This window comes from Oreochromis niloticus, linkage group LG9 (genome assembly GCF_001858045.2).
Source record: "Oreochromis niloticus isolate F11D_XX linkage group LG9, O_niloticus_UMD_NMBU, whole genome shotgun sequence".
Classification (NCBI taxonomy): domain Eukaryota; kingdom Metazoa; phylum Chordata; class Actinopteri; order Cichliformes; family Cichlidae; genus Oreochromis; species Oreochromis niloticus.
In genome coordinates, this window is record NC_031974.2 from 24,727,024 (window position 1) to 24,750,953 (window position 23,930).

The 23,930-nt window shown below is 39.6% G+C and overlaps 2 protein-coding genes and 1 long non-coding RNA gene across 3 annotated transcripts; all 3 read left to right on the top strand.

Annotated features, from left to right (window-relative positions):
* Nucleotides 1-3,204: 3,204 nt before the first annotated feature.
* On the top strand, nt 3,205-6,446 carry LOC112847806 (sialic acid-binding Ig-like lectin 9). The gene is made up of 3 exons (XM_025910249.1): nt 3,205-3,262; nt 3,518-3,901; nt 5,865-6,446. The coding sequence occupies exons 1-3, from the start codon at nt 3,220-3,222 to the stop codon at nt 6,170-6,172; spliced, it is 735 nt and encodes a 244-aa protein (XP_025766034.1). The 5' UTR covers nt 3,205-3,219; the 3' UTR covers nt 6,173-6,446.
* Nucleotides 6,218-9,898, top strand: LOC112847796 (B-cell receptor CD22). Its single transcript, XM_025910211.1, has 4 exons — nt 6,218-6,224; nt 6,272-6,541; nt 6,858-6,939; nt 8,871-9,898. The coding sequence occupies exons 1-4, from the start codon at nt 6,218-6,220 to the stop codon at nt 8,950-8,952; spliced, it is 441 nt and encodes a 146-aa protein (XP_025765996.1). The 3' UTR covers nt 8,953-9,898.
* A 9,826-nt stretch (nt 9,899-19,724) lies between these two features.
* Nucleotides 19,725-23,460, top strand: LOC106096897 (myelin-associated glycoprotein). Its single transcript, XR_003221591.1, has 7 exons — nt 19,725-19,816; nt 20,025-20,090; nt 20,280-20,663; nt 21,642-21,968; nt 22,096-22,356; nt 22,547-22,622; nt 22,756-23,460. It is a non-coding gene; the product is annotated as a myelin-associated glycoprotein (long non-coding RNA).
* Nucleotides 23,461-23,930: the final 470 nt, after the last annotated feature.

The following is a 23,930-nucleotide window of genomic DNA, read 5'->3' on the forward strand; positions in this document are numbered from 1 at the left end:
GTCTTCAAACTCTCCATGTTTCATATGTTGGACACTGCTAGATAATTGCTTATAACAGTCAAACAGCCTTTTTACTAACTTGAGTTGTTCCAAGCATGCTTAATAACTTTCTGTGTTAAGTTGTTTTCAATCTTGCACACTTTGTCCCGTGAATACATCCAATCACATGAGCCAAGGTGTGAAAAAGGGTGTGGGTCATTGTCAGCAGAGGTTTCAGGTGAAACAATTGTGAGACCTTAACTCACCCTATCATGTGACCTATTGAGATCAACTGACACAAGACTGTTTAGTGCTGGGAGTGAAAACGAGGAGGTTTGGTTGCAGACACACATTAAGTAAATGGTTGCTGCATATACCTTTGTACACTGAAAGATGAAGGACAGGAGGACAAAGATGGATTCAGATTGTTGAACTCAGAATTTTTGTAGAATGATTTGGTGTATGTTGTAAAGGAGTGGCGTCTCTGCCTTTTGACTAGAAGAGCAATGTTTAATGGAAGCTGGGTGTGGTGCCAGTTTTCTGGGTGAAGGATCTGTGGGCTTTATAAATATTACTTATTATAATAGATGGTTACTACTGATTGACGGTGATGATGGTGCTTGTTTTTTGTTGTTGGACATTTCAGTGTGGTCACATAGTTTATGCCTGAATTTGTTGAGATTTAAGCCAACTGAGAATGAAAAAATTTGATCTTTTTTAAATTACGAGTTTTGAATGTTGATATTTATATTGTGTGTGGGAATTTTTTTTAATGGACAACATTTTGTTTGTGTTCAGCAGTGACCCTTTCTTGTCCTTCAGCTCATGTAGGGCTATCAGACTTAAACATCTGGGTGTTTATCTTATAAGGGCAGAGTAACTTCTTTTATTTTGATCACTTCCTTTGAAATCTGCTTCATGTGATATACAGTTCTAATTTTACTTGAGTACTGATGCCTAATTTGTTTGCAGTGGGTGTATCTATGTGAGAACTGAATGTGCTTCCTTCAAAGCTTTGTTGTGATCATTTGCATTGCAATGAAACACTTATTGTTCGCTGATCTTAAGTTACAGCTTAGACATTTACTGACGATTAGCCCTTTTTATGGCCTGGTGCTGTTTGAAATATAAATTTAGTCTTTAAAAACTGAGCACTTTGTTAATAAATGTATCAGACTCACTCAAATTGTATCCTCAGTAATTGGTGCACAATATTCAGAAAAGTATTTCTGATTTGAATTATTCTCCACTGCTAAACATGAAGTTTCCTTATGTATAACACTTATAGATCCTAGGACCTGCCGTCCACATATGTGGACATCACATCGTCATATGATTGTTGGGTTTCTCTCTGTATGTATTACTGTGGGGTCTACCATACAATATAAAGCGCCTTAAGGCAACTGATGTTATGATTTCATCAGTGTTGGGCAAGTTACTTTGAAAAAATAATTCATTATAGTTACTGGATGGAAAACATAGTAGTATAATGGCAGTGTTGGGAAGGTTACTTTTAAAATGTATTCCACTACAGATTACAGAGTACATGGCCCAAAATGTATTTCGTAACATATTCCATTAAGTTACTCAATGAGAGTAACGTATTCTGAATACTTTGGATTACTTAATATATTGTCGTGCTTTTTACAACTACATTAATGTACTGTTGCTGTGTGATTTATTACTATTACTGAAGGCTACTCACCATACCAATACCAACTAGATTTTTAAATCGAATCTTTAGGGCTATGCCTGTACCACTCTGCCTATTGCCTTCATATTAAATAATTTTTTGAACAATAATTTTTAAAAATATTTCTTCACATCATTATGCAAGTAGAGGTGAAATGGGCCATGAGATTGAGGAACAGGCATTAGAGCCTGTGCCTCAATTAGAGTACATGTATTCTGTTACTCCCCAACACTGTATAATGGTAGTTCAAACCAACCACATAACACCACAGTACTCGCTTTGCCATCATACTGGGTTGTACTGAAGCTGATGCACACACAAAGATGAAGTCCGTCTCTTCAGCTCTAGCACTGCAAGTTTAATTGTTGAATGCAGCCAGCTGGGCGGTGTAGTCTATCACAGCTAGAATAGGGGGAGATAGAGTGAGACAGAGGCTGTGAATCTATCACAGGGCCACTGAATTTCTTGTTCTTAATTTATAAGAACATATTTCACTTTGCATCCAAGAAAACTGCGCTTTTCTTAACAGTTGTACGCTGTCTGTTACTTTTTGTGTAGTTGTGCTGAAATTTCTTCACTCCGTTAAAAGGTTAAACTTACAAGTGAGTGGCAGAAAAAAAGACTACCACAGTGACTTCCTCTTTTGCTGAACATAATCAGGAAGGACAAGAAACTTTTACATTGTTTTAGTCTTTGGGTGTTTCATTACTAGTACTTCTTCTTCTGACATTGGCAGAAACTAGTTCATATGTTTTATTGTAATTCTGCTTCATTTTATTCTACAGTTACAAGACTTCACTTGAGCTCCTTAGGTAGGAGATCCTTTTGTATTTGTTTTTTTACTTCTTAAATTAAATTTTAAATTATTAATTCATCTAATACAGATACTCAGTATCGTTAGCCAGAAATCATGTTTAAAACAGTAGTATTATTTCAGAGGAAGAGACATTTATGACTGCAGTATATAGTGAAAGCAGGGAAACGTCTTTTTTTTTTCAATACATTTGATTCACAACTGATTTGGTTACTAAATGGTTGTTTGTCTAAAGATAAACACTTTAAAGTCATTATTGATTATCTACATGCAAATTCTGGGCCTTTAGCTCTGCAGTATTCAGGAGTCTTTCTTGGTGCTCTTTTCCGTCTCTTAATCGGGCCTTTTGTTTAATGGTGAACTTTACATGTATGTAGAAAACTTCTTTTTATCCAGTTTCATGCACTTTAATGCAGCCATTGATCTGAACTGTCACAAACACCACCTATCTTTCAGCATAAAGGTTTACTTTCAATAACGTCCAAGCAAAGTTACAAAAACATGTTCAGCAGACATTAAACTTACTGCTGTGTTATTTTGGTGTCGGCAAAAATTTGATTTTGAAACTGTTTTTCAACCATGACAAGACACAAAAGATGGTCAGCTGATGGCTATTCAGCATCAACATGTTTAGTGGGTAGTTATTGGTGTTTTGTTATCTGTATGAATTCAGTTTTCTGTGTTTTGTTATTGTTTTTCAACGCACACAGCTCCACTGAACTTCAATCTGAACATGGTGACAGTTGGCATGTTACTGATTGTCCTCTTTCTTTCAGGTGAGCTGTTTTATGTATGATCACTGTGTTTGTTAATATTTGTTACTCAGAATTTTTACAATGAATCCAAAGTTTTAGATGGTGGAGGATAAATGCCTGTCACATCAGGAATATCTGTTAAAACTTTATGTTTGAAAATCTCAGTGACTTACTAGAATGTATAAGTGTAGTGTACTAAGTGTAGTGAACATTTAATAATGTTTAAAGAAGAATAATGAGGGTGTGAATGTAATAATTGTTCAGTTGTATTTACAGGTGCTTTGACTTTTTGTTCTGATGAAACAGCACTCTTCATAAATGCGTCAAAGCAGCTGGAAGCACTGAGTGGATCTTGTTTGCAAATCCCATGTAGCTTCAGACCCAAAGAAGAACAGAAATTTAAGAGCCCAAGAAAAATCTTTGGAGTGTGGATTAAAAATCGACCCGAATTTGGCAATAATCCAAACAATGTGATCTTCAACAGTAATGGAGCAGTTAGCATCTATCCAATGAGTATTACTGGGGACCTGAGTCAGAGAGACTGCACCACTCTGTTTTCTAATTTAACCACCACATACACAGACACATACTTCTTCAGAGTAGAGAGTGAAACATTCAAGGCAACAGCAGAATGTGATTCTCTTCAAATAACAGTCAGAGGTAAAGAATTTTCAAGTTTATTCTATAAGATAATAATTATACAATCTACAGTCGCTTGCAAAAGTATTCGGCCCCCTTGAACTTTCCCACATTTTGTCACATTACAGCCACGAACATGAATCAATTTTATTGGAATTCCACGTGAAAGACTAACACAAAGTGGTGTACACGTGAGAAGTGGAACGAAAATCATACATGATTCCAAACATTTTTTCCAAATAAATAACTGAAAAGTGGGGTGTGCGTAATTATTCAGCCCCCTTTGGTCTGAGTGCAGTCAGTTGCCCATAGACATTGCCTGATGAGTGCTAATGACTAAATAGAGTGCACCTGTGTGTAATCTAATGTCAGTACAAATACAGCTGCTCTGTGACGGCCTCAGAGGTTGTCTAAGAGAATATTGGGAGCAACAACACCATGAAGTCCAAAGAACACACCAGACAGGTCAGGGATAAAGTTATTGAGAAATTTAAAGCAGGCTTAGGCTACAAAAAGATTTCCCAAGCCTTGAACATCCCACGGAGCACTGTTCAAGCCATCATTCAGAAATGGAAAGAGTATGGCACAACTGTAAACCTACCAAGACAAGGCCGTCCACCTAAACTCACAGGCTGAACAAGGAGAGCGCTGATCAGAAATGCAGCCAAGAGGCCCATGGTGACTCTGGACGAGCTGCAGAGATCTACAGCTCAGGTGGGGGAATCTGTCCATAGGACAACTATTAATCGTGCACTGCACAAAGTTGGCCTTTATGGAAGAGTGGCAAGAAGAAAGTCATTGTTAACAGAAAACCATAAGAAGTCCCATTTGCAGTTTGCCACCAGCCATGTGGGGGACACAACAAACATGTGGAAGAAGGTGCTCTGGTCAGATGAGACCAAAATGGAACTTTTTGGCCAAAATGCAAAATGCTATGTGTGGCAGAAAACTAACACTGCACATCACTCTGAACACACCATCCCCACTGTCAAATATGGTGGTGGCAGCATCATGCTCTGGGGGTGCTTCTCTTCAGCAGGGACAGGGAAGCTGGTCAGAGTTGATGGGAAGATGGATGGAGCCAAATACAGGGCAATGTTGGAAGAAAACCTCTTGGAGTCTGCAAAAGACTTGAGACTGGGGCGGAGGTTCACCTTCCAGCAGGACAACGACCCTAAACATAAAGCCAGGGCAACAATGGAATGGTTTAAAACAAAACATATCCATGTGTTAGAATGGCCCAGTCACAGTCCAGATCTAAATCCAATCGAGAATCTTTGGCAAGATCTGAAAACTGCTGTTCACAAACGCTGTCCATCTAATCTGACTGAGCTGGAGCTGTTTTGCAAAGAAGAATGGGCAAGAATTTCAGTCTCTAGATGTGCAAAGCTGGTAGAGACATACCCTAAAAGACTGGCAGCTGTAACTGCAGCAAAAGGTGGTTCTACAAAGTATTGACTCAGGGGGCTGAATAATTACGCACATCCCACTTTTCAGTTATTTATTTGTAAAAAATGTTTTTCTTTTATGATTTTCGTTCCACTTCTCACGTGTACACCACTTTGTATTGGTCTTTCACGTGGAATTCCAATAAAATTGATTCATGTTTGTGGCTGTAATGTGACAAAATGTGGAAAAGTTCAAGAGGGCCGGATACTTTTCCAAGCCACTTTAGTTACACTCATTTAAAAACTTACTTTTAATAGTTTAATTTTCATTAATATTATCAATGAAAATTAAACTCTATTTGATAATTGTATATTACACTTACAATGATTGTTTGTTTTTTTTTACAGAGTCCACTGAGTGGACATTTCTGATTTCTTATTTCAGTTTGTGCACTGTTATTATTCTGAGTACTTGATTACATTTCTAAACATCTGAATTTAAGAGTAACATTTCACACATTTTTTTTAAAGATTTTAAAAGCTGGTATGAGGTGCAGTGTGTCTGTAGTATTGATGTTTGTGTTGTGAAACCACAGATTCTCCTTGGAGGCCCAATATTACAATCCCAGGTGATCTGAAGGAGAAGGAGTCTGTCACTATAACCTGCTCAGCTCTCACTCCCTGTCCACACTCCCCTCCTCAACTCACCTGGAATCTCCAACAAGACTCTCACAACAAAATAGAGGAAAACACAGATGGAAGCTTTACAACTAAAATCCAGCAGACCATCACTCTGTCAGACACACATGATGGAAAGAAGATCAGCTGCTCTGCCAGATATCCTGTAAACCAAGGAAAAGACACCAAGACAGCAGAGACAGAAGAGACTCTGTGTTTCATGTAAGACAATCAGAGTTTGTTGTTGGATCCTGTCAACATATCTTGATTTATGGGAAGTCAGCTCTTTGTAACAAATGTAATCTGTGTCACTCCTTTTCTTCAGATGCTCCTAAGTACACCTCAGCTTTCATCAGTCCATCAGGTTTGGTGTCAGCAGGCAGCTGGGTGAACCTGACCTGCTCCAGCAGAGCCAAACCTCCAGTCAGCAGCTTCACCTGGTTCAAGAAGAGCAGAGATGGAGCTGTGAAAGTATCTGAAGGAGAGATTTACAGCTTCAATGTAACAGATGGAGGAGTTTATTACTGTGTGGCCACTAATGATCTGGGTAATCAGACATCAGCAGAGATTCATCTAACTCTTACTTACTGTGAAGGTAAAAGTCAGTCACAGCTATTATTTAGCTTTATTTTTAATGAATTCAATCATTAAAGTGTATAAAGTCTATATTTTTCCCCCCTTCTTGCTAAATTGTCTTTGCATCATACCTTACCACAGTGGAGAGAAGGAAATGTGTTTAAGTGAGACTGAATTTAGTTTAATGAACTTTAAAGATCCTCCTTCGTGGGTTTTTCAGTCTTGTTTCAAAATTATGTTTTTCATGGATTTTGATTCACCTTAAAAACTTTTATTTACTATTAATCAGTTATTCTGTCAGTTTTTCTTTGCTCTAAATTCTTGTTGCAATACAGCTGGAACACTGGATGGTGTCTACACTATAGTGAAGACTGTGGGAATCATAATGCTTGTGAGCGCACTGGGCATGTTTGAGTGGTGAGAAAAATGTTTCTATGATACACTAATTTGCAGAGGTGTCAAAAGTACAGAGATTCTTTGCTTATGTAGACGTAGAGATACTTGTGCTAAAAATATTCGAGTAAAAGTTGAAATACCAATTCAACTTGTTTGGAAGTGAAAGTCAAAAAGTACCAGCTCTGAAATGTACTCAAAGTAAGAATGTAAAATGAACTCCTAGAAGAACCTTTTTACCACCTATTTTTATGCAAAGCTAAATGAACCATGTGCTATATTAATGTAATAATAAAATTATATTGGTAGTTGGCAATAAAAAACTTTATTTCAGTCTCAGTATTAGACTGAAACAAGCTATCTCTGCTAGTATCAGTTAAGTAGAACATGAGCAGAGAAAAAGGAATATTAAAAAATAACTAAATTTTCTGTTGATCACATTGTAGCGGGTGGGTTTACCTCTAAACAGGAAAATGAGCACATTCAGGGGTTAAAGTGGGATTCAGAGGGTGGGGGAACCCTAAAAAGGAGTGTCTCAGTGTGGGGGGAAAAAATCATCAACTCAGAATAATTTCTATTGAGCGCTCCAGTAGATTTAACTGCTTCTCTGAGGTTTACTGCTTTTAGTGGATGTACACAATTAAATTTAAATAGATGGAAGTCAATGTTTCACGAGTTGTCCTGACTGATTTCCATCCTCTATACTGACAGTACACTGTTTATGCTGTATTTATGCCCTACCGTTTATGTAACCTAATGCTGACCATGAGCACTGTAGTCTGTTCTGTGCACCAGTCACACACACTTTAAATCCATCACAACACAGCAAACTCGTCAGTTTATCTTGCACTGAACTGAAGAGTTTGTTTGTTTGTAGTTTGTTTTGTATAATATTGTTACGTCCCCATGAAGGAGGTCTAGGGGTGTGAGTGTGGGGACCAGTAACAAATGGTTCCGGAACAGATTGAAAAGGGAACCAGACAGAGGTGTTCAGTACATAATATGGTTTTATTACAAATAGTCTTAACCTAAAGAGCTGGCAACGCCATTTTATCAGTAATGCCAAAAACCAAAGGAAGCAGTCGCAGCAACGGAGGAAAAAACTACCAAACAAATAAAGGAGGCACTTCCACTTAACTCCTCACCACGGGGAGATGCTTCCGGAGCCCAAAGGCCCATCTACTCACTCAATTTAACACCACAGGCACACCAAACATGTAATTGGACCTTTCCAACACCTAGAAAGATAGTGTAGAGTCACAGGACAAAACAAACAAACAAAAAAAAACACCCGCACCACACAGTTCTTCCCCAGCCTATATAACCTCAGAGGTGATTGCTGACTGGGTCCAGGTGCCAAACGAGGGTAATGAACAGCAGGTGCGTCCTGGAGAGACGGCAGAGTGAAAGAGAGACAAAGGGGTGAGAGGAGCAAGAGAGGAGGAGGCGTGGAGAACAACACCACACCCACACAAGGGCAATTTTCAAGAGGAGGCCCTGCTAGGGCCGTAACAAATATGAAGAAACATAATGTCACAATTAAAAACATGAGGTTTTACATGTGAGCTTTAAATTTCCAGTTTATTGAATCCCACTGAGCAGTTGTTGCCTTTAAATCTAATCTCTCTTCTTCCTGTCCTGTCTTTCTTATGTTTCTCAATCTCTGAGTGAAGTTAGCTCTCTTTCTTTTCCCTCTCTGTAACAAACAGCATCTGGGCCATAAGTTGCAGCCTACTTTAACCCCTGACTATGCCACATGGTTTTTTAGTAGTAGAAAGTACAGATATTTATTGTAAAATTTAGGGAGTAAAAGTAAAAAGTTTTCATTAAGAAACGACTTAAGTAAAATACGTACATACATAAATATTTGCACTTCATTATTTCCCACCTCTGCTTATTTAAAACTATATACTAAGTAGTTAGTGCTTCTCATTTGTTTTGTTTTTATCCCTCAGCTGGTTCAGATCAAGACGCTCCAACAATCCAGAGAAAGAAAGCTGTCAGATGAACACAGTCACATCACAACACATCAACTAAAGTTTCTGCAGGACAAACTCCACCTTAAAGTATCACTTAATTCACTGCAATGTTGTAGAATTAGTACAATCTTTACATGTTTGGATATTTCTTTATAGTTTGATCTTCAACAGCTGTACATGACCATCATACTCTGAGTACAGAGATGGAAATATCATTCCTCAAGCCAGTGCTGTCTTCCCAAAAGTAAACGGTTCAGTTTTGCATCTTTAGACCCAGATTTACTAAACAGAGCAAAATAGCATGCCCAAATGTTTCTGATAGGTCTGGTTAGTTTTACAGGCACAGTCAGTTCATTTCAGTGTGACATGTCTGATCTGCCAAGAGTCACGCAACTTAGCTTAAGCTCATAAACTAACTGGGGATTAATCCTTCTGGGAGAAATTAAGATGTAGCTGCATTATAACCGTTATCTGGAGATCATGATTCAAACAATTTTATAAGTCCATTTGTGTACTTGATTCAAATATTGTACTTTCTATTTTACGCCTTCAGTAAGGAATTCCATGAAATTAATATGCAAGAGGGTCGGTGTAGAAAACCACTGACCACTCTTTGTCTAATAGTCTATGTTCATCGTTTCTCTTAAAGCTGTAATAGTAATATGTAATTTATCCTGTCTCCCTGTCATCTTAAAACCACATGTTGATGAACAAATGATCATTTATACACAAGTTTCTGAATGTATTCTGTGAACATGGGAGGTAGATACCTTCTCTCTGTAAATATTCCCAGCTTACGCTTGCTTTTTAAAAAAAAAAAAAAAAAAAAAAAGTGCATGCAGACTGCTGTCTGTGCTGTTGTTTGACCTCTTTGCAAAGGTAAATAAAACTTATAAAGACAACCTGTTTGTGTGAACCTCAGTTTATTTCAGATTTCAACAACAAGCTTTGAGTCAGAGTAATCCAGTGGCTGATTGGAAATTGGATGTGAGATGGAGAGTGACTGAATACTGGAGGGGAAAAAAGGCACAAAAAAAGAAAATTGATTGTTTCTTGGTCTTCATGTCTGGTCTAGAGATTATTCGTTACAATTTGATGATTAACATTTTCTGAGAATAATGGGAAGGGGATACATATTTGGCAGTCAAGGTTTCAGGAATCAACTGTCTGCTGTTTGCTGCACAACCAGCCAAACTGTACTTACTGTGGTGTTACTGCATAGTTTCTCATGTTTTATGATTATTGGTGTTGGAGGAGCCACTCCAAATTTAAAGTATGATAAATGAAAATGGGTCTCTGCTGTTGTCTGAATGGCTGCACTGATGAATGACTCATGACTCATGAAATAAAACCAGAAACATTTGGGTACACGGAGGAAGTTGGTCAGCAGGGTTCTGCATGTAATCATCTTATGTGATTACAGACACAGCTTTCTGCAACCATTTTCTTCTTCGTTTTACTCATGTGGACTATGTTTGTTTCTTTTTCTGTGGTGTTTGTTTTAAGAAATTATCTTTAGAGCAAATTTAGATGTAGAAATTTAATGTTCCTCAAAATGGTTACATCAATCATATTTGTGGCTGTGCAAGACCCATGTGGATGTCAAGACAATTTTGTTTTAACTCAAGTATCAATAATATGCACGTCACCTGCCAGGAAACGGATTTAAAATGCAAAGAGTCCTTTTTCCATGTAAAACATAAAAGAAACACAAAATTTGGTCTGAAAAAATCTTTCTTTACAACAATGCTTCAGCTCATGTTGTTGACGTACAGCTCTTTGAAGGTCCTTTTAATCAGACTGAGTCTGCACTTTTACTGACTGTACTGGATGACATTAAGTTTCTGTTTGTCACAAATGAAGAAGAGTGAATTTACATGAATGTGGCTTCAGGGCACAAGCACTGAGAATCACTGAGAATTTTGAGCTGGCTGCTGTATTTTCCCTGTTCTAAATAATTTTTAGCAGTACTATACCCCCCCGCTGTTGATTGTATGAATATTTGTCACGGTACACATGAGTGCATTTTTGAGTGTGTGCTTTGCTCCACACAGCGGGAAACAATTATTATTCGACATAAACCATAGAAAAGAATGGATTTCAGATCACAGTGAAGTGCATGCTGCTTTTTATGTGAAAGGCTCCTCAGCCATATGGACTCAGAATGGTTCTGCATTAGTAGTGTGTGCAGATGACAGTCAGTTACAAACTGCCCATGTACTAGCAGAGAAAGTCTGTTGCCAGAACAAGGCTGTGTAAAAAATATGTGGTACAGCTGATCTGTGGGATATTCTTCCTTGTGTTGTTCTGGATCCGTCAGCCAGCTGAGGTTGCAAATTTATAACATTAAACAAGCTGAAGTGAAAATGAGTGCTAAAAGCTAGAAGAACTTTCTGTGTATTGTTTGATCTTTGATGTTTTTTTCTTCCATTCCTGGTGAACTCTGCTGTCACTGCCTCCCCTGTTGATGTTCACTTTAGGGATGAGTATTGATAAGATTTTCACGATTCCGATTCCATTTTCGATTCTGTTTAACGATTCGATTCTTTATCGATTCTTATTTTTAAAAAAGGAGAACACTAAGGTCGATTAGCTTAGAACTTTGTTTTATATCTTTTCTTTGAACAAGATAGAAATTTAGGAGTAACATGGCCTTACAAACCCAACAGTGAGATCTTAAGAGATCCACAGCCTACGGCTCTTCAATGGGGTGTCACAGGGTCCCCAGGAAAAAAAATTGTAAATGTAAAATAATAAAATAAATATTCTTAACATAACATAAATTATTCTGTAGCAATTACACAAGAATATCCAGTAATGTCCCTGCCTACAATTAAACACATTCACTTACCGAAAATCGGGGGCATCTGCTGTGGCAAATGGGTGCAAGCCTTTGACCACAAACTTAGTCACCGCTCGGTGACATTCGTCTATCCTGGCCTGAAAGGAGACACTACCGGTAGACTGCAGCGAGAACTGCCAGCATCTGAGCCAGCCAGACTCTGTCTGTCTGTCTCATCATGGTCACCTAAATGCAGCGCACAGTAATGGCAGGTTTTGTACTAAGGCAGATCGCGCTAACATAATATGCACTGTTAGTTGATTATTTACTTGCCGCATTAACGGGAGAGGATGTGCAGACGTTAACGCTGCTGCTGGGTTGAGATTCACGAGTCCGGAGCGAAATTAAAAACACGACATTCATTTAAGGTTATCGCGTGTTTTGTGAGCAAATGCTTTTGCATATTCGTAGTGTTTCCTCCTTTAAATGAAATATCTACTTTGCAAGTATTGCAAATTGCCCTGTTGTCATCCGTTAAAGTATAACCAAATTTTTGAGCGTTTGAGCCGCTTAGGCGCCCTGCCAGGTAAATGACGCTCCGCAACGTAGTGACGTCATTCGGGGCGACTGGAATCGATAAGGGAATCGTTTGCAAAAATGGCAAACGATTCCAAGGAATTGAAACAGTGGGAACCGGTTCTCAACAAGAACCGGGTTTCGATACCCATCCCTAGTCTCACTTGTCAATAAATTAGCCCTTCAACCAACGCACAGTTGAGCTTTGTGATGTTGGTTTATTGGAGGACAGTGCACTAACTCCTGTTAGTTCAGTAGTGCATAGTAACTCCTATGATGAGGTGCTTCGAGATGCTGGTAAAGGAGTACATGATCTCTTCACTGCCCCCCATATTTGCAAATCCCAGTTTCCTTACGGGCCAAATCCCTCCACCGAGGATGCCATTTCCTCTGCTCTTCTCGTGAGCTTGGCACACGTGAAGGAGAAGATCAGTCAGATATAAATGCTGTTTGTTGACTTCAGCTCAGCACTCAATACAATCATCCTCAAGCGGCTGTTGAGGACACTGACCCTTCTGGGTATCAGCACCCCCATGTGTAACAGCCTGCTGGACTTCCTCACCAACAGCCCTCAGTCAGTGAGAGTGGGAAACATCATCTCAAGCTCCTTCTCCCTCTCCATTGGCTCCCCTCAGGGCTGTGTCCCTGAGCCCACTGCTGTTCATGCTGCTGACACATGACTGCAGAGCCTAATTTGCTACTCATCACATCAACAAGTATGCAGATGACACAACTGTGGTGGACCTCATTAGGGACAACAGTGACCTCTCCTAACAGTCAGAGGTAATAGTGTGTCTGTTTGGTTTCTTTTTTTAACTTTCATTATTTTATTTTACCTAATAAACTAACATTTAGGACTTATTATCTATTCTTTGATCCACTGTTTGATTATAATCAATATCTGTTGAGCAAATCTTGTATTACAGTTGTAATGATTGTCCCAGCATGACACTCAGGAGATGTTTCTTATTGTAATTTCTACTCTACAGTTATTTTAAGGACTTGATTACATTTATGAATCAAAGTATGAATTCGGAACAAGTTTACAGATTTGAATCAGATTTGAAAGTGCAGTTTGATTTTATAATGAATATGTATGTGAAACCACAGATTCTCCTTGGAGGCCCAAAATTACAATCCCAGGTGATCTGAAGGAGAAGGAGTCTGTCACTATAACCTGCTCAGCTCTCACTCCCTGTCCACACTCCCCTCCTCAACTCACCTGGAATCTCCAACAAGACTCTCACTGCCAAGAATTCGGTGAAGTAAAACAAACTATTTTCTGCAGGTCTTTTGTTATTTTCATCCTTCTGTACTAACTTCAGACAGCTGTTTTCATCTTTTGATTTTAAATATGTGTAAATGGAAGTTGCTGTCATGGTTGTGGGTGATTTGACCCAGCTTCTTGAGTTTCTTGTGTTTTTGTGTTTGTGTATTATGATTGTGATTTAAGGTTCGCCTTGTGTCTTGGTCTCTCCTCTGTCTTGCCAGTATGTGTGTGTTGTGTCATCTGTGTTTTTGTTGCTCCGCCCTCCCAGTGTGTCTTGCTTCATTGTTCCCCGGGCCCCGGTCATGGCTGTGTGTTTCGTCTCCCCTTTCTGCTTACCTGCTCCCGCCTTGCTTTTCATTTCATGTTCCCCTGTCTCTCGTGTACTTTCATGTATGTTCTCCCAAGCCTGTTATCTCGCTCTCACTCTCTCTGTCTCTCTCCCTCATTGTCTCATCTCCCTTAGCTGTTTTCGTGTTCCCTTCTTTGTGTCTCCTCCTGTCGTCTCCCCAGTCTGTCAAGTTTCCCTGAGTGTCCCTTTCTCCTGGCTTCCGTGTCAAGTTGTGTGAGTTGGTCTGCGTTTTTATGTTTCTTGTTTTACTTTGACAGTGTTGCGTCCTGTGTCCAGTGTCAGGTGTCTTCAGTTTTCATTCGCCGTGTGATTAGCTTTATTGGCTCCAGCTGCTTCCCCATGTGTTTTCACTCTCCCTAATCACCCATGTGGTGCTTATCTTGTGTCAGTTTCCCTGTGTCCTTTTCATGTTTTCTGTGAATTGCTCTCCGTGTTCCAGGTTCCTCTTCAGGTCAATGTTTCTGGCTTCCCTGTATTCTGTGTGTTAGTTTTAGATTTAATCTGCTAAGTTTAGTTTATTCAGTCAAGTCTTGATTCTTGTTTTGCCTTTTGTTGTGTAATGTCATCCAGCCTATAATAAACGTCTTGCCTTTTGTTTAAAATTACTTTCTCATGCAAGTGTCTGCTTTTGCCTCCACTTTCCACTCCAAACAGTCCGCCAGCTCAGACTGTGACAGTTGCAGCTCTTCAGTGGGAAACCGTAAAGCAGCTGGTAATTATATAGCGTCATCATCATTTTTGAGCTCTCAAACAAATCTTAAAAAGTCTGAACCACCCAGTCACACATACATATACTATAATGCCAAAAGTATTTTCCAGCATTCATCCGCTATCACCTATATTGTCGCAGTACTGCGTCTGGTGACCCAGTGTTTGTTTCTGGTTTAATATTCTTTGGTTATTGTTATTTATGGGTTTTGGTTATCTTTATTTCTTCAGTTCTCAAAGATCTTAGTTCTCCCTCCCTCAGTGTTTATCATAGCCTGTGTTTAGTCTCTGTTCCCGTGTCTACTCTGTGCCTTTCCCGTGTTCCACATTTCATGTCTAGTCACCATTGTCTCTATCTTAAGCTTGCAGTCCGATAAGTACTTTTCTCATGGCAACCACCAAATGCAGACTAGTCGATGGGATTACCATAAACGTGTGATTCATCACTCCAGAGAGTGCGTCTACACTGCTCTACAGTCCAGTGGTGGCGTGCGTTACACCACTGCATTTAAAACTTTGCTCTGTGCTTGGTGATGTAAGGCTTGGGTGCAGCTGTTCAGCCATGTAAACCTATTGCATCAAGCTCTCTGTACACCATTCTTGAGCTAATCTGAAGGCCACATAAAGTTTTGAGGTCTGCAGTGATCGACTCGCAGTCAGTGACCTCTGTGCACCATGTGCATCAGCAACTGCTGACCACGCACTATAATTTAAGATAGCTTACCACTTCCACATGAAAGTGATTAAAAAAAACAGAATTCAAGGATTTGGATGGATGAGTGAATACTTTTGGCAATATAGTGTACATATATTCCTTTTCTGCTATTCAGGTTCTTTTGACTGCATTGGGAACACATTGGATTTCAGTGTCTGGTTCAAGAATACTATAGCATGTGGAGAAACCAGGAATCAATCCACTGACCTCCCAACTGGTAGATGACCCACTCCTCCACCTGAGCAATATACACATTTATCAATCTCTTGAGACACATTTCTCATGATTTCTTGTTTATTTATAACGATTTTATAATTCTTGGTGATCTAGTTCTTGTCCTTCACCCCTGTGTAACCGAGGTAACATCTGACCCCACTTTATTCTGAATCCCTTTATTGTGGCGGGAATGAACTCTGTATAAGTTCCAGGTCGACCTGCTGCATGTCCCCTGCTCTCATCGCTGCTGCTGTCCCTGTGGTTGGTGTGCTTGTCAGATATTGACAAATATCAATTGACAGTGTCCAATAACCCGGCCGATTTATTCAACGTAATATCCTCTCTCAATCCACTCAACGGCGAGTTATTTGCTTTGTTTATTTTGTTACAATTAATGAAAATGCGGAGCAGCAGTCGCTGAGCAAGGATCTGGTCAAGTTGCTTGTTCCATAAGACAAGGCATTTTCAGAGCTGCTGTCCTTTGGGAGGGACAAACTGGGAATAATGGACACAAAGACATCAGACTAAGGAATTTGTGAGAATGCAGGAGAGCCAAAAAATTGCCTGGTTGGCTCTCTGAAGATGCAGAGACCAGGAGGTGGAGATCATGGTGGTGTGTTTGAAACTGAAGCTCTGGCTCATGTGTCAAAAAACACCACCACCATGCTTCTGAAGCATTTTATCGACACTTGGTTCGACTGGGCAGACTCGCATCATCAGCAATGTCTGAAGGTGGTTACTTTGTCGGGCCCCTTCCGGGGGGTGGGGGCCCTGGACCTTTGGGTCCCCTGTGGCTTGTGAACTGTGGCTGCTGTCCACAGTCAAACGTGGTTTGCATCTCCATGGACTCAGAGGCTGCCGTGCAAGAAGGAAGCCCTTGCTCCAAAAGTGGCACCTTAAGGCTCGACTGAAGTTTGCTGCTGATCACATAGACAAAGATAAGACCTTCTGGAGGAAAGTTCTGAGGTCAGACGAAACAAAAATTGAGCTTTTCAGCCACAATGCCCAGCAATATATTTTGAGGAGAAAAAGTGAGGCCTTTAACCCCAAGAACACCATGCCTACCATCAAGCATGGTAGTGGTAATATTATGCTGTGGGGCTGTTTTGCTCCCAATGGAACTGGTGCTTTACAGAGAGTAAATGGGATAATAAAGAAGGAGGATTACCTTCAAATTCTTCAACATAACCTAAAATCATCAGCCCGAAGGTTGGGTCTTGGGCGCAGTTCCAACAGGACAATGACCCCAAACACACATCAAAAGTGGTAAAGGAATGGCTAAATCAGGCAAGAATAAGGGTTTTAGAATGGCCTTCCCAAAGTCCTCACTTCAACCCCATTGAAAACACGTGGACAATGCTGAAGAAACAAGTCCATGTCAGAAAGCCATCAAATATAACTGATCTGCACCAATTCTGTCAAGAGGAGTGGTCAAAGATTCAACCAGAAGCTTGCCAGAAGCCTGTGGATGGCTACCAAAAGCGCCTAATTGAAGTTAAAATGTCTAAGGGACATGTAACCAAATATTAGCACTGCTGTATGTATATTTTTGACCCAGCAGATGTGATCACTTTTTTCTGTTAACCCATAATAAAGTTATAAGAGAACCAAACTTCATGTATGTTTTTTGTGACAAAGAACTATCTGTTCTAATCACTCTATCAGAGAAAAGTCAGAGTTGTAGAAATAACTGGAAACTCAAGAGAGCCATGATATTATGTTCTTTACAAGTGTATGTAAACTTTTGACCACAACTGTACTTATATAGGTTGTTGCTGTGGTTTCCCTACTATGTTGTTCTCTTTTTTGTCTTGTTTTGTTCTTTTTTTCCCCCCAGCAGGTGATCTAGTGGATTTTAGGTGTCCTTTATCACTGTCCCTCTTCCCCTCTGTTTTTCTTTCCCTCTCCTTTTCTTGAACGTCACTTGTCTATGTCTTTCCCTTTCCTATTCACCGGTCATGTCTGTTCCAATTGTAATAACTTAAAAGTAAAAATAAATAAATAACAAAGATCAATCAAGTGCCTTGAAGCATGGCAATGATCCACTTGGGAAAATAAATATGTTGGGCATTTTTCTTGGCGTTCAGCCAATAATTCTGATTGCTACTGTGCCAAACAGGACAAAAACAAAACAAAACAAAACAAAAAAAAAAAATATATATATATATATATATATGACCGGTTGGCTTAACGACGCAGTGCCACAATAACACAGAGGAAAGAGTGTGGAATCTAACTGCGGCTGTGCGTGCATGAGCCTAGGTCGGCTGTCTGCGGTCCGGGATGGTGTAACTCTGTCACAATGTCAATTGGACCTCGATGGGTTCGATGGGTAATGTCAGCTAGACGGGTGCCATTTAAAGCAGCCACATGCAAAGGCTCAGTGGGAGAAACTAACAGCACACCCATCCTTTGAGCTAGGTTCTCATCCAATAAACTCTGCTCAGCCCTGGAGTCAATGAAAGCTTGACAGGTAAATGTGATTAACTGGTGGGACAATTTAGCTGAGCAGGCTAGGTGGGAAGAAGCATTTTGAGTCCCACCCCTCAGGATCCCTACCGCTATTCATGGGCTACACTTTTATACCTGCGAGGAGCACATGTCAACAAAATGACCTTTTCACAGGCGAAACACTCACCCACACGATGTCTTCTTCTCTGACCCGATGGGCTGAGACGGGCCTGTCCCAGCTGCATGGGCTCCTCCTCGTCTGCCTGCATGCTCTCCATCCGCCTCCACTTCCAGGGAGGAGACTTCGCCCAAAAACCCCCAGACGTTCCTCCATACTTGTGCATGTGGTCATCTAACCTAATACACATATTTATTCATTCATCTAATTATTTTGGTAAGTCCTTTGTTGGTAACTCACATTTCAGGGTGTTCAAAAAGGCTCCTCGAAGCCTCTGCCTGAAAATTAGAGCACATTGTGTCAGAAATCCTCCGCTCTTGTTCAGCTCTCCAGAAAACTTGTCTGGAGCAGGTACAGGGTGCTCGTGAGGCAGTAGAGGAGGGGAGGAGGGAAGAGGGCAGGCAGCAGCTATAGCAAGTGGTGAAGGCGGGGAGGCGTGTTGCTGGCAGCCCTGAAAGAGGATAGCAACATACATTTTAATTCAGTCACAACCTGTAACAGGGCGCTCTGCACCTTGGTTTTATGCTACAGCATCTTCAAATGCCGCTCCAGCAGATCTGCTGTAATTATAATTCCCGCTGCACCGGAGTCGAGTCTGCTGACTCCCCGAGCAATGTTCATACGTGCTTTTCAAAGTGCGAATGTCTCTGGTGGAAAAACAGTCCAGAACACCCATGTTCGATTCTGTGACTCCTATTTACACTCCACGCTGGTGCTCCAATTTGTGACTCCCCTCCAGTGACTTGAAACTCTGCACTCGCAGCTCCTGGCAAGTTGGCAGGTATATTCACAATTAGCAAGGTCTCTAACACTATAAGTCTCGGCCTTACTGACAAGGTTATACTTAACAAGTGTTGACCGGAGCTCGGCCACACTGCTAAATAGGTGACTCTGAAGATAGTAATCAGTGCAGCTGATGAGTGGCAGGTGCGGCGTTGGAAATGCTTCCAGGTCGGGAGGTCGCATTGCTGACCAAAACTTCCGGAAGCGAGAATGAAAACAACACCCAGGGAGATGAGGAGAGAGAGAGACACAAACAACAACAACGGACATGGACAGAGCGGGCAGGTCAGCGACAGAGAAGAAAATATGCGTTAGACTGTTAAACACTACTGTACCTCATAGCAGAAAACTACAGCATTTCCCTAGCTCACCAGAATACTGTTCTGTGACAAAAAACTGTTAAAATCTGGAGGTAAATGAACAGTAATTACTGATAAAGCACCACCACCACTGCTATATGTTATAATAAGCAGCCATGTAAGCTAAGTGGGCCTTTAAAACAGGCCAGAAATCTGGTAAAAGCCATTTTCCATATTAAGAAGGTACTTCAAGGTGACATACATCCACAAATACGCCAACCAAATACACTCATTTTCTTAGCTCAACTTGTCTTAGCTTGTAACTCCCTACAATGTGAGATTAATACTGGAAATTATCAAATATATTCTGCAAGCTCAAGGTTTAACTCACAGGCATTTAAGGAGTCTAAAATGTCTTGCAGTCATTTTAGACTCTGACTTCCTCTTTTGCATGATAAGCAGGAAGCATAACACTGACTGTTTAACACTTGTTGTCAGTGAGTATCTTTATACTTCCTCATTTCTGACATGACAAAAAGTAGTTCACTTGGGTTATTAGAATTCTGCTACAAAAGATCTGACATGAACTCGTTAGGTAAGAAAATATTTTATGCTATTATTTTTTAGTTTTGTGATACTAAAACTTATTCTGTTGTTTTTCTTTTACCGTACTGACAGAGACATTATTGTGTTTACTAATGCTTTACTTGTAGTCACGAAAACATGAGTTATTATAGTTTCATTTTTATTTATAGATTTTGTGTAGTTATATTATTAAATTAACAAGTTTTTTGCCAACCCAGGGAACAAGATTCTGTCTATGAACATGGTGAAAGTTGGCATGATACTGATTTTCCTCTTTGTTCCAGGTGAGCTGTTTATTCAGTTATTCAAAGATATTATTGGGGTAATTTATACTCTACATTAATTTAGAATTGATGCCAAAAGACCATTATAGATGGAGCCAACTGCTCATTCCCTGATTGAAAAATATCAGCACACACAGTTAAACGGAGGGGAAAAAATATCTGCTGCTAAATATAATGCTGTATTTACAGATGCTTTGGCTGACTGCCCTGATGAAGCAGACCTCTTCATAACTGCACCAAAGAAGTTGGAAGCACTGAGTGGATCTTGTTTGCAAATCTCATGTAGCTTCAGACCCAAAGAAGAACAGAAGTTTATCACCACTAGAAAAACCTTTGGAGTGTGGATAAAAAATGATTCCAGAATTTCCATTTATCCAAACAATGTGATCTTCAACAGTAATGGAGCAGTTAGCATCTATCCAATGAGTATTACTGGGAACCTGAGTCAGAGAGACTGCACCACTCTGTTTACTAATTTAACCACCACATACACAGACACATACTTCTTCAGAGTAGAGAGTGAACCATTCATGGCGACAGCTCATTGTGATCCTCTTCAAATAACAGTCAGAGGTAAAGATTTTTTTTTAATTAGTTTATAGTAAAATGTTTTAATAATTGCTCTTCCATGAACTGGCAAAGATGTCTGTGGAGACCAAAATTAACAATGCTATCATGATGAGTAACCAGACTGACAGCACTAATATTTATATTTCCATAATTCCATCAAAAAGGTGTGAATAAAATTAGAATGAAATGATCTGCAAAACATTTTCATCCTGTATTTAATTAATGTGACCAGAGGAAAACAAAGTTACGACATAGTAATGTTTTGTTTCAGAATAATACAGGCTTGAACTGCAATACCAGTTTAGCACTGTTTTGCTACAGAGACATGCTCTTATTGCACTGTGTAGACACTGTGGTTTGACATTTTCATGCTGAAAAGACCACTGAGTTCAACCTATGTTTCTCCAAAGGAAGTTAAGCATGTGAACAGGTTAGAGTGTAGCACTGAATGGTAGTCTGTACTGGTAGGGCACCTATGAAGAGTGGAAATGTGGCCGGTTCAGATACCTGTGCAGGTATGGAGATGTCTAGGAGAAAAGACAGCTGAATTTTTGACCTGATTATTTATTACAATCCTGGAGAATGAGAGGATGCCTAAGGAGAACATTTCAGTGGTACAAATATCCAAGAAGCACACAGATAGGTGATAGGTGAAAGATAGGTGAAAAAGATAGAGCCAGCATGGCAGAGTGGGTGGAGCTAAATAAAGTGGTTTTCAGAAGTTTTCCTGAGCCTATGCCATTTCTGATTATTAGGGAAATGAAGAAACAAAAAAGCCTCAAGTATCAAAAGTAAAAATTACTTCCAATTCACCACATGGTGTTTTGCCTTTGCATTCTCTAGAGCATTTCTATTTTTTTGGAAAAAGGTTTGTGGTTTTTCTGCGGCTGTTATATTCATACCCACAGACTTAAGTGTTCACATGTATCACAAGAGCTAAATTACCTCTTCGTGACTTGATGATCTGTGTTGTTTATATAGATATATCATTTCAAACCACAGATTCTCCTTGGAGGCCCAATATTACAATCCCAGATGATCTGAAGGAGAAGGAGTCTGTCACTATAACCTGCTCAGCTCTCACTCCCTGTCCACACTCCCCTCCTCAACTCACCTGGAATCTCCAACAAGACTCTCACAACAAAATAGAGGAAAACACAGATGGAAGCTTTACAACTAAAATCCAGCAGACCATCACTCTGTCAGACACACATGATGGAAAGAAGATCAGCTGCTCTGCCAGATATCCTGTGAACCAAGGAAAAGACACCAAGACAGCAGAGACAGAAGAGACTCTCAGTGTTTCATGTAAGACAATCAGTGTGTTTTTATGGATCCTGTGAGTAAACAATAAGTAATGGAATATTGAATGTTTATAATGGATAACAGGAATCCATGTTACAGCTATCCCCCCCCCCCCCCCCTTTTTTCCCAGTGCGCCCCAAAGAAACCACAGCATTTATCAGTCCATCAGGTTCAGTGCCAGCAGGCAGTCAGGTGAACCTAGCTTGTTATAGTAAAGCCAAACCTCCAGTCAGCAGCTTCACCTGGTTCAAGAAGAGCAGAGATGGAGCTGTGAAAGTATCTGAAGGAGAGATTTACAGCTTCAATGTAACAGATGGAGGAGTTTATTACTGTGTGGCCACTAATGATCTGGGTAATCAGACATCAGCAGAGATTCATGTGAATACTGAAGGTAATGTTAACCAGTACTTATTCAACTGAATGCAAAGAGGAGTTTTGCATTGCTGTTTATGATTTTTGGTCGTCTTGTCTATGACACGCTTAAACAATCTTTGTGACTGTTGATTGTTTGACTTTCTTTTTGAGTTCACACAGTATTCTTCAAGAAGGCAAACTTTAAAATCTTTTGTTTGAACATTCAGGTGGTATTGGTCTCTTTGCTCTACTGCAGACTGCAGGAATCACAGTGCTTGTGATCACACTGGCCATCTTTGAGTGGTGAGACAAATCTTTCTGTGATATGCTCATTTTAAAAGTGTGTGGCCTATATTGCATGGATCTTTATCATTCATCACTGCCAAACCAAACAGAAACTAAAACTTTTTTAATTGTTTGTTTGTTTTTATTTCAGCTGCTTCAGATCGAGACGCTCCAACAAATCAGAGATAGAAATCTGCCAAATGAACACTTACTTAACAGCTGAACAACTAAAGTCTATGCAAGTCGCAAGAGGAGGGAAAACTCCAGTTTAAAATACAATATGAAACTATTTTTAACGCTTAAGAGTTGGTTTGCCAGAATTAAGGATGTTTGTAGATTTCTTTATAGTGTGGTGTTCAAATATTTTTAGGCAAATTATTAAAAAAAAGGCCATACTGGCTTAAAATGTATACCACCAGACCTTAAAAGGTTGCTTGTCTCGCTCAGATTATTCATATTAGCAAAGTATGCTTATAGACCAGGTCATACTAGAACTCTCTCAGCACATATAAGGGATCACTGTTTAATAAATATAGATGATAGGAAACTAGACAGGGTTGTGTTTTTAAATGCTACTGTGTTCAATGTCACTGACAACAGTGTTTTAATAACAAAATGAAATGTCTATAATGATGTGTTTTGTGTGTGTGTGTTTATGGGTGTGTGGATTTGTCATGTCTGTTGTGTTTTTGTAATACGTTTATCATCTTCTGCATGTAATCTTCCACGGGCCAGCGGATGCAAATTATCTTAAACTAACTCTGGTACAAAACATTGAATCACAACATTTATGTTAATATTGTGCATTTTTCCTTTTCAAATAAAATCAATTAATAATAATAACTGAACCTAGATGTTGTTGTATCTCAGATCAAAAACTGTCTTTCTGGGTGATGGTGAGCATTTTTAAATAGCAGCTTTTCTGACAGTACGGAAAAATCTTGTGGAGCTCCAAAAGTGAATTGTTTTTATTAATGATTTGCTGGCTGAGTGGTTATATACGCTGATGATCCAACTTTTTTTGAGCATGACTAAAAATAGTAGAATTGTTCCATAACATTACAAAGCATGTGACAATAACAAAAAATAATTACACAATTAGAACTTGAATAAACTTTTATTTTGGTCCAATCATACTAATTACCTAGATCATACTAACTCCAAGATGGCCAAAAAAAACCCACCAAAAAAAGAAATAGTGGGACCATTGTGGCTCTGTGTATACTAATTTAACAATGTGATGATAAATCAGATGCAGGTCTTCTCTTGTTCTTGCACAAGTTGAAAGATCTGGCGTACTTCTTTTGTCATAAACCAGTGCATGCG